This window comes from Balearica regulorum, chromosome 8, assembly GCF_011004875.1.
Source record: "Balearica regulorum gibbericeps isolate bBalReg1 chromosome 8, bBalReg1.pri, whole genome shotgun sequence".
In the NCBI taxonomy this organism is placed as follows: domain Eukaryota; kingdom Metazoa; phylum Chordata; class Aves; order Gruiformes; family Gruidae; genus Balearica; species Balearica regulorum.
The window spans coordinates 1379033-1392924 of NC_046191.1; the positions used below are offsets into that span (position 1 = coordinate 1379033).

The following is a 13892-nucleotide window of genomic DNA, read 5'->3' on the forward strand; positions in this document are numbered from 1 at the left end:
GGGATGCCCCGGGAACGGCTTCCTCCTGTCCCTGCGCCTGAGGCCATCGGCCCGACATGCGGTGTCGGGCCCGGCGAGGTCACACAGCCTCAACAGACACCTGCGGCTACAGAACTCCTGCTGCTTCCACCTTCTCCGACACTTCGGGCAGAATTTGAAATAATTTTTGTACCATTTGCAGGTAAATTTAGAGCAAAACTGGATCTAAGTGGAAGAAATACACTGATTATTCTCAAGTCCCTTTTTCAGCCTCAGCACATAGCAGAAACCTGAAGTTCAGGAGGGAGGAATTTAATCCTCTGGTGCCAAAGCTGTTGCCCGTAGGGCTGTGGGAATTGTCCGCAGAAATCCCGCGGGCAGAGCTTTGCTGGGAACCCGCCACACCGCAGGGCACCAAGTCGCAAAGTTTCAGGTGCCCAGCGAATCTCGGGCAGTGTCGTACGGGGTCCAGGTTCTTTTTATAATCATTTCTGTTATGAACTTCAGGATAGTCAAGCTGAGACAAAGGGGAAAATGGCATTATTTCCTTGTCAGACAAAATTCCTCCCTCTACCTCCAGTTTCACGTTGTGGCTCTCTGTGCAGCCCACAATAGTCTTTCGTGGCTATTTCTGGAGGAGCTTGTCCTGTCCATAAGTACTTTGGTGCTACTGCTCCTTCCACAGACACAGACCCTCACCCTGATATCCCCACAACCAGCCGCCGAAGCACTTCCCTGAGTACAAAAAAGAGCTCTGCAGATGCTGGTCCCGGGGATTACTCTGAGGAAACTTGAGTAAATAGCTTGTGGGGTTTTTTTCTTTTCAGTAAGGAGATAAAAATGTTTCTGAAGTGCTTTGGGACAGCACCAGCTGAAAAGAAAATTAATACTTCCACTTGAACAGAAGCCTTTGAGGCTACGAGGTCTTAAAATTTCTTCTTTTTCCCGTTAAGTTTCATTTCCTTAAATGTTCTTTGTCGCTTTGAAAAATGTTTTGCTCTCCAGCACCTCTCAAGCCAGTCATTCTGAATGCCCGGGAGAAGCAGAAGTTAATTTCTCCAGAGCTGGCAAATTCCACTCGGTGTCCTCCAGGACCTCATTTATTTCTGTTTTGCCTTGTGGAAGTAAGGAAAAAAGCAACTGGAGAGCATTTCTCTGTACTTTGGTGCTTTCAATATTCTGTTAGGTACTACAGCTGGAATAAATGCAGATGCACACTCACAGTATATCATTTTCATTTACTGCCTACCTTTGGGTTTTGTACAAATTTAGTCTTTTATTCCTCTCTACTTTTTGACCTATTCATTTATATACAACAAAAAAAGTTGGCATCCTTCCTGGAGGAATACACCCATGAGAAATTACTCCTCCATTCTTTATTTCCTACTTGAGGAATTCCATAAGTGAAGCTTCCATAGACTCACAGCCCAGAAACTGTAGCAAATGCAGATCCACATTGCCAGAATATCTGATCCTGCCACTTTTATCTAAATTGCCTAGTGCTTGGAAGAGAGCAGTTTAAGTGATTTAAGAAGATGACGAATATAAACAAGACAGAGTTCTGTTGATAGATGGTAAAACCCCCCAAACGTTCTCCAGAGTTGGTAGGTGTGTAATAATTACGCAGTGCAATCCTAGCACGGGAGGACATTGGATTCACTACAAACGCCAGTTTTCGCAGAGCAGGTCCTGTTAGTAATGCGTTCATTGTATTTCTGGATTGAATAAGGGACTCCATAATAAGCTGGTAAACAGTGACTTCATGCCTCTGTCTCCTCTTAGCTGGCCTCCAGTAATTAAAACTGCAACGTGAAGCTTCCAACATCAGCTAAAACCTGAGTTAGGTCATCTCCTCCACAAGACCAGCTGTGCTCCATATGTGTTTTCAGCACAGCACCGGGGTAAACGGCCTCTTCCGCCACCACCGGAGAGCAGACAAGAGACATCAGAATTGCTAACAGTGTCAGCCTCTCAAATTCTGTTTGTAAAGGGGTTTTAATTTTCTCTAAAAACAAGAGGAGCCAGAAAAATCTTGTTGGAAATACCGATGGATTATAGAGCAAAGGTGACTTCTATTTTTCCCTAGAATTATTTAAAATTCTGTACTAGAATTGTAAATAGCTGTGCGGGAAGCAGCAGTGCTGTCACTCTGAAGACAGCAGGCACAGAAATTGCATTTCATAGTTCCCATCTCTGCCTAGAATTCCTCTTAGCCACTTAGTATGAGGAGATGATGCAAATTGGGTAAAGACCGAGGTCACCCACATGGGTAGTTTTTTTACCACAGCAGATCTAACTTTCCTGACAACTTATAGGTTGTTTCCCCTGGAATCATTAGTAAAAAATCCATGTACCTGGAATTTGACACATCATTATTTTTTAAATAATTCATTCCACTATTGTCAGTAGATATGTGCAGAACTAGCCCTAAAGAAGGAGCTCCTGCAGGGAAATCCGGAAGCTCTGAACCTAATGCTGCTACTTGGTGAGATGATAATGCATCTACAGGGACTGACCTAAGGCCTGGATGACGGTCTCATCTTTCCCTTGTCCCGCACGTGCTTTTGAGGAAGACAACCTGTACCGGTCCCGTCCTCTCCAGGTAACTTTGTGTTTCACAGTCATGTATGACGCTGGCTCTTTTCCTTCTCTGTCCCTTTCCCTGGGTGAATGAAGTAGCCACGGAAGGGGCCGGGCAATGTTTTGTTCAGAAAACAGCGTTGGCAGCCCGATTCTTTTCCTTGCTCGCAAGGGGATTCACGGGAGGAGCACTGGTGGAGACAGGAGTGCTGAGTGGAGGTGGTGTGGGGACATCCCTTGACTTTTTGTGACCCGGGAAGTATCCCAGTGCTGCTGCTCTCTGAGCAAACCAGGGGAATTGGCTCGTCGCCTTTATTTCATTGTGGGGGTTGTTTACACCTCTGGCATGCAGCAACGTACAGAATGTACGCTGCCGTCTGTGCAGTTGCGTAAGTAAACCTCAAACCAAGGCACTCCTGGATCCACCTCCCCACTTCACAAACGAATCCGAGAGGCATCCGTAGGAGCCGTCAGAGCAGATTTTTGCAGCGGACCGAGACCCCGGATCAGGGGTCGGAGGCTGAGGGAGCCCGGGCAGGCGGCAGCGCTCCCCAGCAGGCACAGCCGGCGCGGTAGCCCCAGTGAGGGGCCCAGGCCGTGGGGTACGAGGTCTGTGGGAAGGCACGGCCCTTGTGAAACAGTCGCCTCAGGGGAAGAAGGACGAGCTGCCTGGCGCACGAGCTATTCCCTCCCCGCGTACCCGTGAGACAACGGCAGGCCCGTACTGACAGGGAAAGAAGCAGCTGTTTCCCTAGAAGTGCCAGATATGTACACCAGCGTGTGCACAAACCCCTGTGAGGGGTACCCCGGGCCCTACCCGCGCAGCCGTCCGGCGGGGGCTGCCCGCGGTGCTCCCAGCGCTGCCCCGGCCTTTGCCTCGGCGGCGGCCGCCAGAGGCTGCCCGCGGGCTGCTGTCCCGGCCGAGGGCCCGCCGAGCCGAGCCGAGCCGAGCCGAGCCGAGCCGAGCCGAGCCGAGCCGAGCGGCGGCACCGGCCCACGCCGCCTCAGCCGTGGGCACCGCCCCCCGTCCCGCCCCGCCCCCGCCTCCCGCCCTCCGCGCAGTCTCGCGGTGTCTAGGGAAGTCTCGCCTCGCGCCGCGCCTCTCGCGGGAGCAGTCGGCCAAGATGGCGGCGGCGCCGGGCCGTTGAGCGGGGCCCCGCGGGCGGGCAGTCGGCTCCTCGGCGCGGCGGGCTCCGGGTGCTTGTGGCGGGGGATGCCGACGGGACGGGACTCGCCGCCGCGGCTCTGAGCGCATCGACCCTCCGGCTGCGGCGAGCCTTCCCGGCGGGGCCCCGCCACCCGTGGGGCCGCCGCTGGCGATGACCGGAGAGAAGCTGCGCTCGCTGCGCAGGGACCACAAGCCCAGCAAGGAGGACGGGGACCTGCTGGCGCCCGGCGAGGAGGAGGCGGCCGCCGCGCCCGGAGGCATCTTCACCGGAGGACGCGGGAGCAGCGGCAAGGGCGGCCGGGCCGGGGGCCACCGCATCTTCAGCAACCACCACCACCGGCTGCCGCTGAAGGGAGGGCCGGCGGCCGGCGGGACGGGCCCGCCCGCCGAGCCCGACAAGTGCCCGGCGCACTTTCCCGTACACGAGTGCGTCTTCAAGGGGGACGTGAGGCGGCTCTCGGCCCTCATCCGCACCCAGGGCATCGGCCAGAAGGACAGCCACGGTGAGCGGCCGGCGCGGCGGGGGGGAGCGGGCCCGGTGCCCGCCGTGCGGGAGGTGTGGGAGCTCCGCGGGAGCCGCCGCCTCCCCCCTCTCTCTGGCTCTGTCTGTCCCTTCCCCCCTGCTCGGCGCAGCGCTCGGCTGCCTTTGCCCAGCTGCCGCCGGCGCTTCTCCCGGGGGAAGCGGGCCTGGGCTCCGCGGAGCAGGGCGGCCGCACGCTTGGGAGAGTCCTGGGGTTTTCGTAATACCGGTGAGCCCGGCACCGGCTTTTGTAACGGCCTCATGCTCGGGGAGCTTCCTCTTACCGGGTGTTGCTTCACGTCCAAAAACTTACTTCACTGAAAAAACAAAACCCCAAATATTTAACAGTGTTTGAACTGTCACCTGTTTGCTTTTGGAGGGGGTGGGCACACTCAGGAGTGGTTCCTTTGGCTGGGGGGGAGCTGCCTTTAGTTTTTCCCCAGGCTAAAAAAACACAAACCAAAACTTTTTTCTATTTTTTTTTTAAATGCTTTAGTTCTAGGATTTGAAAAAGCCAAAATCTTGTTCTCTGCTCCTCTGCAAGGCTTGCTTTGGACATAGAAGTAGCAGTAACGGAGGTAGAAATATGATCCTTGTGTTACTCTGTAGTGCATAAATACTTAAAAGCTTGCTAGAGCATTTTAAAATGTTTAATTTGGGGAATACTTAAGCATTGTTCAAAAATAATTAGCCGGTGAAGTTAGCTTAAGTTTCATGGTTAGTTTTCATTTCTACGTTTCCTACCTATTTCAAGAGTGACGTGGTATGTTTCTGCTGGGGAGCGCTAAGTTGCACCGTATGTGGTATCTGGAGAAGTTGTGATTAAAGGGTACGGTTACGTTCTTTTTCTGATTGAGAGATAAATGTTCCCTTTGTTTTACTTAATTGTGTTATGTAAAATAAAAAGGAACATCAAGGTAGAGCAATCTTTGGGATTGCTACAACGGGAAGAATAATGTAATTGGAATTTCAAAGCCATGTCCATGATAACATTAGGCACTCTGAGACACAGGCTAGTGTATGTGGAGTAATACCCAGCTCAGTTTTCTCAATCAAGACAGGGAGGAGTGTTTCTTCCAACTGTCATAACATTTTTCTAAGTATGTTGTTATAAATATAGCCACAGATATATTTATCCTGTCATCTTCATTCCAGACGTTGCAGCAGAGACTGGTAGAATGAAAGGAACAGACTCAGGAAGAAATTTTCTCACTCACTGTATTCCTTCTGCTGACTTCTCCCCTACACCATTTCCAATTCCTCATCAAATAACTCACCATCATGAGCTTAGTATCTTTACTTTAAGGGCACTTCCTGACCCATCTTTGCTGCACTGTCACCTTCGATGTGCATCACAAACATTGACACCATCCTTTTTTAATATATCTGTATGCACATACATATAAAAAAAATTCAAATCAACATCTTCTGCTTACTCAGTGCTGTTTACAGAACGCTTTGAGGATTTCTGTCTCATTATCTTCCTCCAGATTTTTACTTGAAGTGTTTCTGTGCTCTTAAGTTTTCAAAAAAAACCCAACAACAAAACCCTTGGCATACCAAAGGCCTGAGTAGCATTTCCTTGTTATTGTTTTCTTTCTGCCTGAATCCATCTGTCACTTGTTTACATATTTGAACTATGAGTTATTTGGGGTTGAAAGAATTATAGAATCATTAAGGCTGGAAAAGACCTCTAAGATCATCAAGTCCAACTGTCAAACCAACATCACCATGCCTACTAAACCATGTCCCGAAGTGCCACGTTTACATGGTTTTTGAACACCTCCAGGGATGGTGACTCCACAACCTCTCTGGGCAGTCTGTTCCAGCGCTTCACCACTCAGCGAAGAAGTTGTTCCTAATATCCAAGCTAAACCTCTCCTAATGCAACTTGAGGCCACTTCCTCTTGTCCTATTGCTAGTTACTTGGGAGAAGAGACCAACACCCACCTCACCACAACCTCCTTTCAGGTGGCTGTAGAGAGTGATCAGGTCTCCCCTCAGCCTCCTCTTCTCCAGACTAAACAACCCCAGTTCCCTCAGCCATTCCTCACCAGACTTGTGCTCCAGACCCTTCACCACTCTGTTGTCCTTCTCTGGACACGCTCCAGCACCTCAATGTCCTTCTGGTAGTGAGGGGCCCAAAACTGAACCCAGCACTCGAGGTGCGGCCTCACCAGTGCCAAGTACAGGGGGACGATCACTGCCCTGGTCCTGCTGGTCACACTATTCCTTATGCAAGCCAGGATGCTGTTGGCCTTGGCCACCTGGGCGCACTGCCAGCTCATGTTCACTGACTGTTAACCAGCACCCCCAGGTCCTTTTCCTCCGGGCAGCTTTCCAGCCACTCTTCCCCAAGCCTGTAGCGTTGCGTGGGGGTGGTTGTGACTGAAGTGCAGGACCCATCACCTGGCTTTGTTAAACCTTGGCCCATGGATCCAGCCTGTCTGGATCCCTCTGTAGAGCCTTCCTACCCTCCAGCAGATCAACGCTCCCACCCAGTTTGGTGTCATCTGCAAGCTTACTGAGGGCGCACTCAATCCCCTCATCCAGATCATTGATGAAGATATTAAACAAGACCAGTCCCAAGACGGAGCCCTGGGGAACACCGCTTGTGACCGGCTGCCCACTGGATTTAATTTCATTCACCACAACTCTCTGGGGTCGGCCTTCCAGGCAGTTTTTCACCCAGCTAAGTTTTTCACCTAAGTCATGAGCCGCCAGTTTCTCCAGGAGAGTGCCGTGGGAGACAGTGTCAAAGGCTTTGCTAAAGTCCAGGTAGATAACATTCACAGCCTTTCCCTCATCCACTAGGCAGGTCACCTGGTTACAGAAGGAGATCAGGTTGGTCAAGCAGGACCTGCCTTTCATGAACCTGTGCTGGCTGGGCCTGATCCCCTGGTTGTCCTGCACCTGCTTGGTGAGCGCACTCAAGATGAACTGCTCCGTAATCTTCGCTGGTACTAAAGTCAGGCTGACAGGCTTGTAGTTCCCTGGGTCATCCTTCCGGCCCTTCTTGTAGATGGGCATCGCATTGGCAAGCCTTCAGTTGTCTGGGACCTTCCCTGTTAACCAGGAGTGCTGCTAAATGAAGGAGGGTGGCTTGGCAAGCTCCTCCGCCAGCTCCCTCAGCACTCTCGGGTGGATGCCATCCAGCCCCATAGACTTGTGAGCATCCAGGTGGTGTAGCAGGTTGTTAACTGCTCCCTCCTGGATCATGGGGGGTTTATTCTGCTCTCTGTCCCTGTCTTCCAGCTCGGTGGGGGGCTGAATGCCCTGGGGACAACTGGTCTGACTGTTAAAGACTGAAGCAAAGAAGGCATTAAGTGCCTCGGCCTTTTCGTCATCCTAGGTGGCAATGTTCCCCATCGCATCCAATAAAGGATGGAGATTCTCCTTAGGTCTCTTTTTGTTGTTAATGTATTTGTAAAAATGTTTTTTGTTATCCCTTACAACAGTGGCCAGATTGAGTTCTAGCTGGGCTTTGGCTTTTCTAATTTTCTCTCTGCATGACCTAACGAGATCCCTGTACTCTTCTTGAGTTGCCTGCCCCTTCTTCCAAAAGTGGTAGACTCTCCTTTTTTTCCTGAGTCCCAGCAAAAGCTCCCTGTTCAGCCAGGCTGGTTGTCTTCCCCGCCGGTTCGTCTTACAGCACGTGGGGACAGCCTGCCCCTGTGCCTTTAAGACTTCTTTCTTGAAGAATGCCCAGCCTTCCTGGACCCCTTTGCCCTTCACGACTGTCTCCCAAGGGGCTCTCTCAGCCAGTGTCCTGAGCAGGGCAAAGTCTGCCTTCTGGAAGTCCGTGGTCGCGGTTTTGCTGCCCCCCCTCCTTACTTCGCCGTGGATCAAGAACTCTGTCATTTCATGGTCGCTAAGCCCAAGACGGTCTCCGACCACCACATCTCCCACCAGTCCTTCTCTGTTTGTAAACAGCAGGTCAAGTGAGGCACCTCCCCTGGTAGGCTCACATACCAGCTGTGTCAGGAAGTTATCTTCCACATGCTCCAGGAACCTCCTAGACCGTTTCCTCTCTGCTGTGTTGTATTTCCAGCAGACGTCCAGTAAGTTGAAGTCCCACACGAGAACAAGGGCTAGCAGTTGTGAGACTTCTGCTAGCTGCTTGTAGAATGCTTCGCCTACCTCTTCCTCCCGGTTGGGTGGTCTGTAACAGATTCCCAGCAGGATATCTGCCTTCTTGGCCTTCCCCCTCATCCTTACCCATAAGCACTTGACCTTATCACAATCGTTGAGCTCTATACAATTGAAACACTCCCTAACATACAGAGCTACCCCACTGCCTCTCCTTCCTTGCCTATCCCTTCTGAAGAGCTTACAGCCATCTGTTGCAGCACTCCAATCATGAGAGTCATCCCACCACGTTTCTGTGATGGCAACTAAGTCATAGTTAACCTGCTGCACAATGGCTTCCAGCTCCTCCTGTTTGTTGCCCATGCTGTGTGCATTGGTGTAGATGCACTTGAGCTGTGCTATCGATTTCACCCCAAACGTTGGCCTGCCACCCCTAGGCTCCTCTCTGGTGAGCCTGGTTGTGTCCTCTTCCCTCTTTGATCCTAGTTTAAAGCCCTCTCAATGAGCCCTGCCAACTCATGAGTGAGAATCCCCTTCCCCCTTAGAGACAGCTGAACTCCTTCAGTTGCCAGCAGGCCCGGTGCCATGTAAACCTCCCCATGATCAAAAGAGCTGAAATTCCACTGATGGCACCAGCCTCTGAGGCACATATTAGTCAAGTGAGTTTTCCTGTTCCCTTCAGTATTCTTCCCTGCCACTGACAGGATTGAGGAGAACACTGCCTGTGCTCGTGATCCTTCAACCGATCGCCCCGGTGCCCTGAAGTCCCTTTTGATCGCTTTTGGACTTCTCTCTGCAACCTCATCACTGCCAACCTGTATAACCAGCAACGGGCAATAATCAGAGGGCTGCACCAGACCGGGGAGTTTCCTGGTAACATCTCTAACCCGGGCCCCAGGGAGGCAGCAGACTTCCCTGTGGGATGGGTCTGGTCGGCATTTGGGCCTCTGTGCCCCTCAGGAGTCGCCTGTGACAATTACCCTCCTTTTCTTAACAGAGGCAGCCATAATGCGTGGGGCTGACTGACTCACCCTAGGCGACCCCTTGGATGGGCCTTCACCTGCATCCTCATTTGCCTGGCCGTCCGGTTCCAGAGCCCCGTATCTGTTGTGTCAGGGAGGGTGAGGGAGGCTGGGAGGGGATTCACCTGCCGCCCTGAGCAGGGACCCCTTTCCATTCCCCCCCGTCTCTTAGGTCCTCTCCTTCTGCTTGGTGGCAAGAGGGCAGGGGATCCTCTGCTTCTTGTGCAGCCTCCATCGGCTGCCTTGGCCTCAGGGATGGCAGGGTGCGGCTCCACCAGTCTATCTCCCTTTCGCACTCCCTGGTAGTCCTTAACCTTTCCAATTCCGCTTTCAGCTCTGCCACCAGGCTGAGCAGATCATCCACCTGGTTGCACCGAAGACAGCTGTTATCTCCACTGCCCTCTGGTCTGAGTGACAAGCTCAGGCACTCCCTGCAGCCAGAGCTTCAGCTTACAATCAGGCTCAGAATTAAGCCAAAAGAATCCTGGTACGTGATAAGGAAGTGACAGAGGGGAGAAAGAACAACTAGTAACAGTTACCGTTTACAATTCAGTCCCATTTTTAGTGTGCAGTTAAGTGCAGAAAAGCCAAGTCCTGTAGAATGTTAAACTTACGGTGTTCTGATAAAACAAGCGCTGGCTGTGTCTGTAAATTGAGTGCAGCCTGCCTCGCTCTCTAAATTAACCTCAAAAAACATTACCCATTGGCAGGCCAGTGTCATTATTCCAAAAGGGATGAGTTTCTTGGGAGAAGTTTGTATGCATACCTATTAGATTACTTTTATTTTTACTGTGATATACATTTAAGACCTTAAACATATATTCAGAATAAAGCCATGTTATATTCTGGAATAGACAAATCTTCTTGCTGAATTACTCTTGGAAAACAGACACAGCTTCCTTGTAGGTGTGCCAGATACCTAATGGAAGGTTAAGAGTTACATATGCACACATGTGTGGACAAGTACTGTATTTCATGTGTGTTTTTGTGCAAACAATTTTTGTTTGCGTGCCCTGGATGTGCGCGTGCAGGGTTTCAGGCACTGTAGTATCACTGCTTTCATGGAGGAAGGCCCTGTAGGCTATATAATTTGAGGAGGGAAGTATATATATGCTGATTTCCCAAAGCTATGGATGCTGATGAATTTGTCTTTCAGTGGAAGGGGTGAGGTTTGTTTATATGGTGAATCAAGCTGTTGCCAAAAGAGAATTAATTTATTGCAACTGTTCAAGTATGTGCCCATTCATGTTCTAGTCAGTGTCTAGAAATGATCATCTCAAATGTTATCATTTGGTTAAATTGCATGGAAGTCATCAAAACTACGTGTCAGCCGCTTAATTACTGACAGTGCCCTCTTTATTGCAGTGCTCTCGTATAGGTAAATGCCATAGTTGTATACTTGCACCCTTCTCTCTCTCCAGCAGCTGTCTCGTGTAAAGCTACTTCTTTTCCTGGAATCCAAGGCTTGCTCTTGTGGCTTGTGCTGTGGTTCATTGAAAACTTCAAGCTGTTACAACCGTCTGCGCAGCTGAAAGAAGTGAAACTGTCCTCTCCCACCCTCCTGCCTGTCCTGGCAGAAACACTTAGTTGCACTCTGCACTCGCTAGGAAAATTGATTAGTGTTAAAGTTCACCATTTTTTTCATCAGACTACTTTTACCTAGGATTATTCTGCATGCTCTGGGTAGTAAATGTTCTGGAGGAGCTGCAGCTGTTCTTGCCATGATGAAGCAACTAAACATGACTTATATTTTAGGATAGTGCGATAGAATTCCAGTGGAGTGGTTCCCTTTGAGTCCTGTAGATACTGGTACTAATTAATTTATCAGTCTGAGACTTTGTCATGGTTTAACCCTGCAGGCAGCTAAAACAACCACACAACCGTTCGCTCGCTGCCCTCCCCCAGTGGGATGGGGAGGGAATAGGGGAAAAAAAAGTCAAACTCGTGGGTTGAGATAAAGGCAGTTAATATGACAGCAAAGGAAGAGAAAATAATAATAATGATAAAGGAATATACAAACCAAGTGATGCACAGCACAGTTGCTCACCCCCCGCAGACCGCCAACGCCCAACCAGTTCCTGAGCCGCAATCTAATCCCCCGGCCGGTTTCCCCAAGGTGTATGCTGAGCGTGATGCCATATGGTATGGAATGTCCCTGTGGGCAGTCGGGGTCAGTGTCCCGGCCGTGTCCCCTCCCAGCTCCTTGTGCACCCCCGGGCTCCTGGCTGGCGGGGCAGGGGGAGAAGCCGAAAAGTCCTTGACTCGGTGTACACCCTGCCTAGCAACAACCAGAGCATCAGTGTGTTATCAACAGTATTCTCATCCCAAATCCAAAACACAGCACTGTGCTCGCTGCTAGGAAGAAAATTAACTCTATCCCAGCTGAAACCAGGACAGACTTCTACCAAGACCGTAACAGCGTGGCTCTGTTGAAGCAGGGTTTATGTTTTCAGACGCCATCTCTCCCAGAGAGCAGAAGCTAACTTGTCCCGTTGTCCCTGCCTGGCAGCTGGGTTTCTGAGATGGAGTGTATGGAAAGTCTGGCGGCTGCCCGCTGCAGACCCTGACGAGTACTGCTGCTGCTACTCGGGGCTGGTGGTTGGCAGGTATTGCTAGATGGGAGGTGGTGGCAGCACTGGTCTCATCTTTGCCAAGGCATTTGCCTTCCCTCAGTTTTCCTGGGCAGAGTGAAAGCTTGCCTCTGCTTAAGGCTACGATTAGACAAGAGAGGAGTCTTTCTGCTTGAGCAGCTCTTCCCTTTCTCCTGCTGGGGGGAAGAACCTGAAGGCATTTGATGAGCTCAGTGATTCCTCGCTGTAATTTCTTCATTTTGTGACATACAACCTGACACAGTTTGGATGGCTTATTTTGATAAGTCACAGTTAAACTTGCTACTGATAAAACCCATTTTGTTTGGCCCAAAGAGCATCAAGACCTCCCCAGGTTTATCAGGTCTTAACACAGATGGTTAGTGATGGAACTGTGCAAAATGCTGTCCCGGGTTTGATTTTTGGACGTGCCAAAGCTAGCGTTGTGTCTCGGCTCTTGCTGAGGCTGTTTTCCCTTGGGGAGGAGGTCAGGGCAGTACTCTGTCTCTGTTTGCCTTGCCTCTCCTCCTTACCCCTTTCCTAAAGGTGCTTACCTGTTAGTCTGGCTCATCTCCCTTTGATACAGCAGCTAACCTCTTATTTTATCTCGCTGATATTTGTTAAACCTGAGACTCCTTGCCAGGGACTCACTGGCTAAAGACCAGCAAGCAGGATGTTACCTCTTTTCAGCTTTCTCATAAATAGCTTTTTTTTTTTTTCTTCTAGAATGGATAAATTCTAGTTTCTGTGCTTTATCGGTTATTGCACTGTCTGTTTTTCTGCGTGCTCCTCTTCCTCTCCCCCTTGTCTGCTGTATCCAAGTTTCCTGTCTGATTTTTGACTTGCATACTTTCTGATGTGAAGAGGATCATTGAGTCAAAGAAACAACTGTGCTGGAAGAGCTCTCTGGAGGTGATCTAATCCAACCTCCTGCTCAAAGCAAAGTTAACACTGGAGTTACATCAGGTTGCTCAGAACCTTGTCTAGAGGAGTTTTGAAATTATGTGTGTTATCACATAACTGCACTTTCTGCTTGTCACCTGAATGAAATCCAACCACAGTTCTTGGGAAGGCTGTTGGGGGCCCGGTTAGCTTTCATTTTGTTGTTTCTTGCCCTTATGCCAAGCAGTCATAGCTACTGGAGCTGGCTGGCTGTTTTATTCACCATTTGAAAGGTGGGGTGGTTTTCTTTTTAAAATGTTAAGGTTTATTAATGTAAGAGAAAACTTAGCGCAGAGCTATTTTTATATATATGTATATCCTGTTGAAGTGCTTGGTAATGTGAGGAAGTGGCTTGCGTAATTAGAATTTTCTGATTACATGGTTTGGCTCATTCTCAAGTTTGTTCCTCAATAATGTTGTTATTTCAGTCACTTTTAACAAAGAGTGGCTGCATCCAGAATTCTCAATTATGTTTTGGCTTAGAAATGTTACAAAATCTATTAATAGAAAATTTGAGGTTAGCTTAGAGTGTGCGTAATGAACTGGATGTAGCTGTCTGTGATGTTGCTAGTGACCCGCAAGAATAATTTGTGCTACATGTCGAATGGCTTATTCAAAACCACTTCGAAACTCTGCCTTTGACTGCTTGCCTATCTTGATCAGAGATTTCCTGATACTGTAGTATGCTGGCAACTACTTTGTGTAGCAACCTCTCAGTGTTTTGGATTGCATCTTTTAGATGTACAGTACATCATCCTTTGCATGTCGTGAGTACTTATTGCTAACAGGATACTGTAAAGTAACCCTAAGATCGAGTGCATTTGTTATATTTGCAAAAGCAATTTATTTCCAGCAATTTTTCTGTTAACTCCGCTAAGAAAATGTTTAAAAATATAAATAGAGTAATACAGTTAAATGGAAGAAGTTTGCGTCCTTAAGCTACATAAATAAAATGTGTCAGAATTCTGGTAGCAGCATTAATCCAGAAAAACAACTCTCCGTAC

The 13892-nt window shown here is 49.6% G+C and overlaps 1 protein-coding gene across 1 annotated transcript in view; it reads left to right on the top strand.

Moving 5' to 3' along the window:
• Positions 1–3657: 3657 nt before the first annotated feature.
• Positions 3658–13892, top strand: part of ANKRD13C (ankyrin repeat domain 13C) — a 31911-nt gene continuing 21676 nt past the window's right edge. The window contains exon 1 of the mRNA XM_075759110.1: positions 3658–4230. Coding sequence (XP_075615225.1) covers positions 3879–4230 — 352 coding nt within the window. The 5' untranslated portion in view covers positions 3658–3878. The remainder of the gene's footprint in view (positions 4231–13892) is intronic.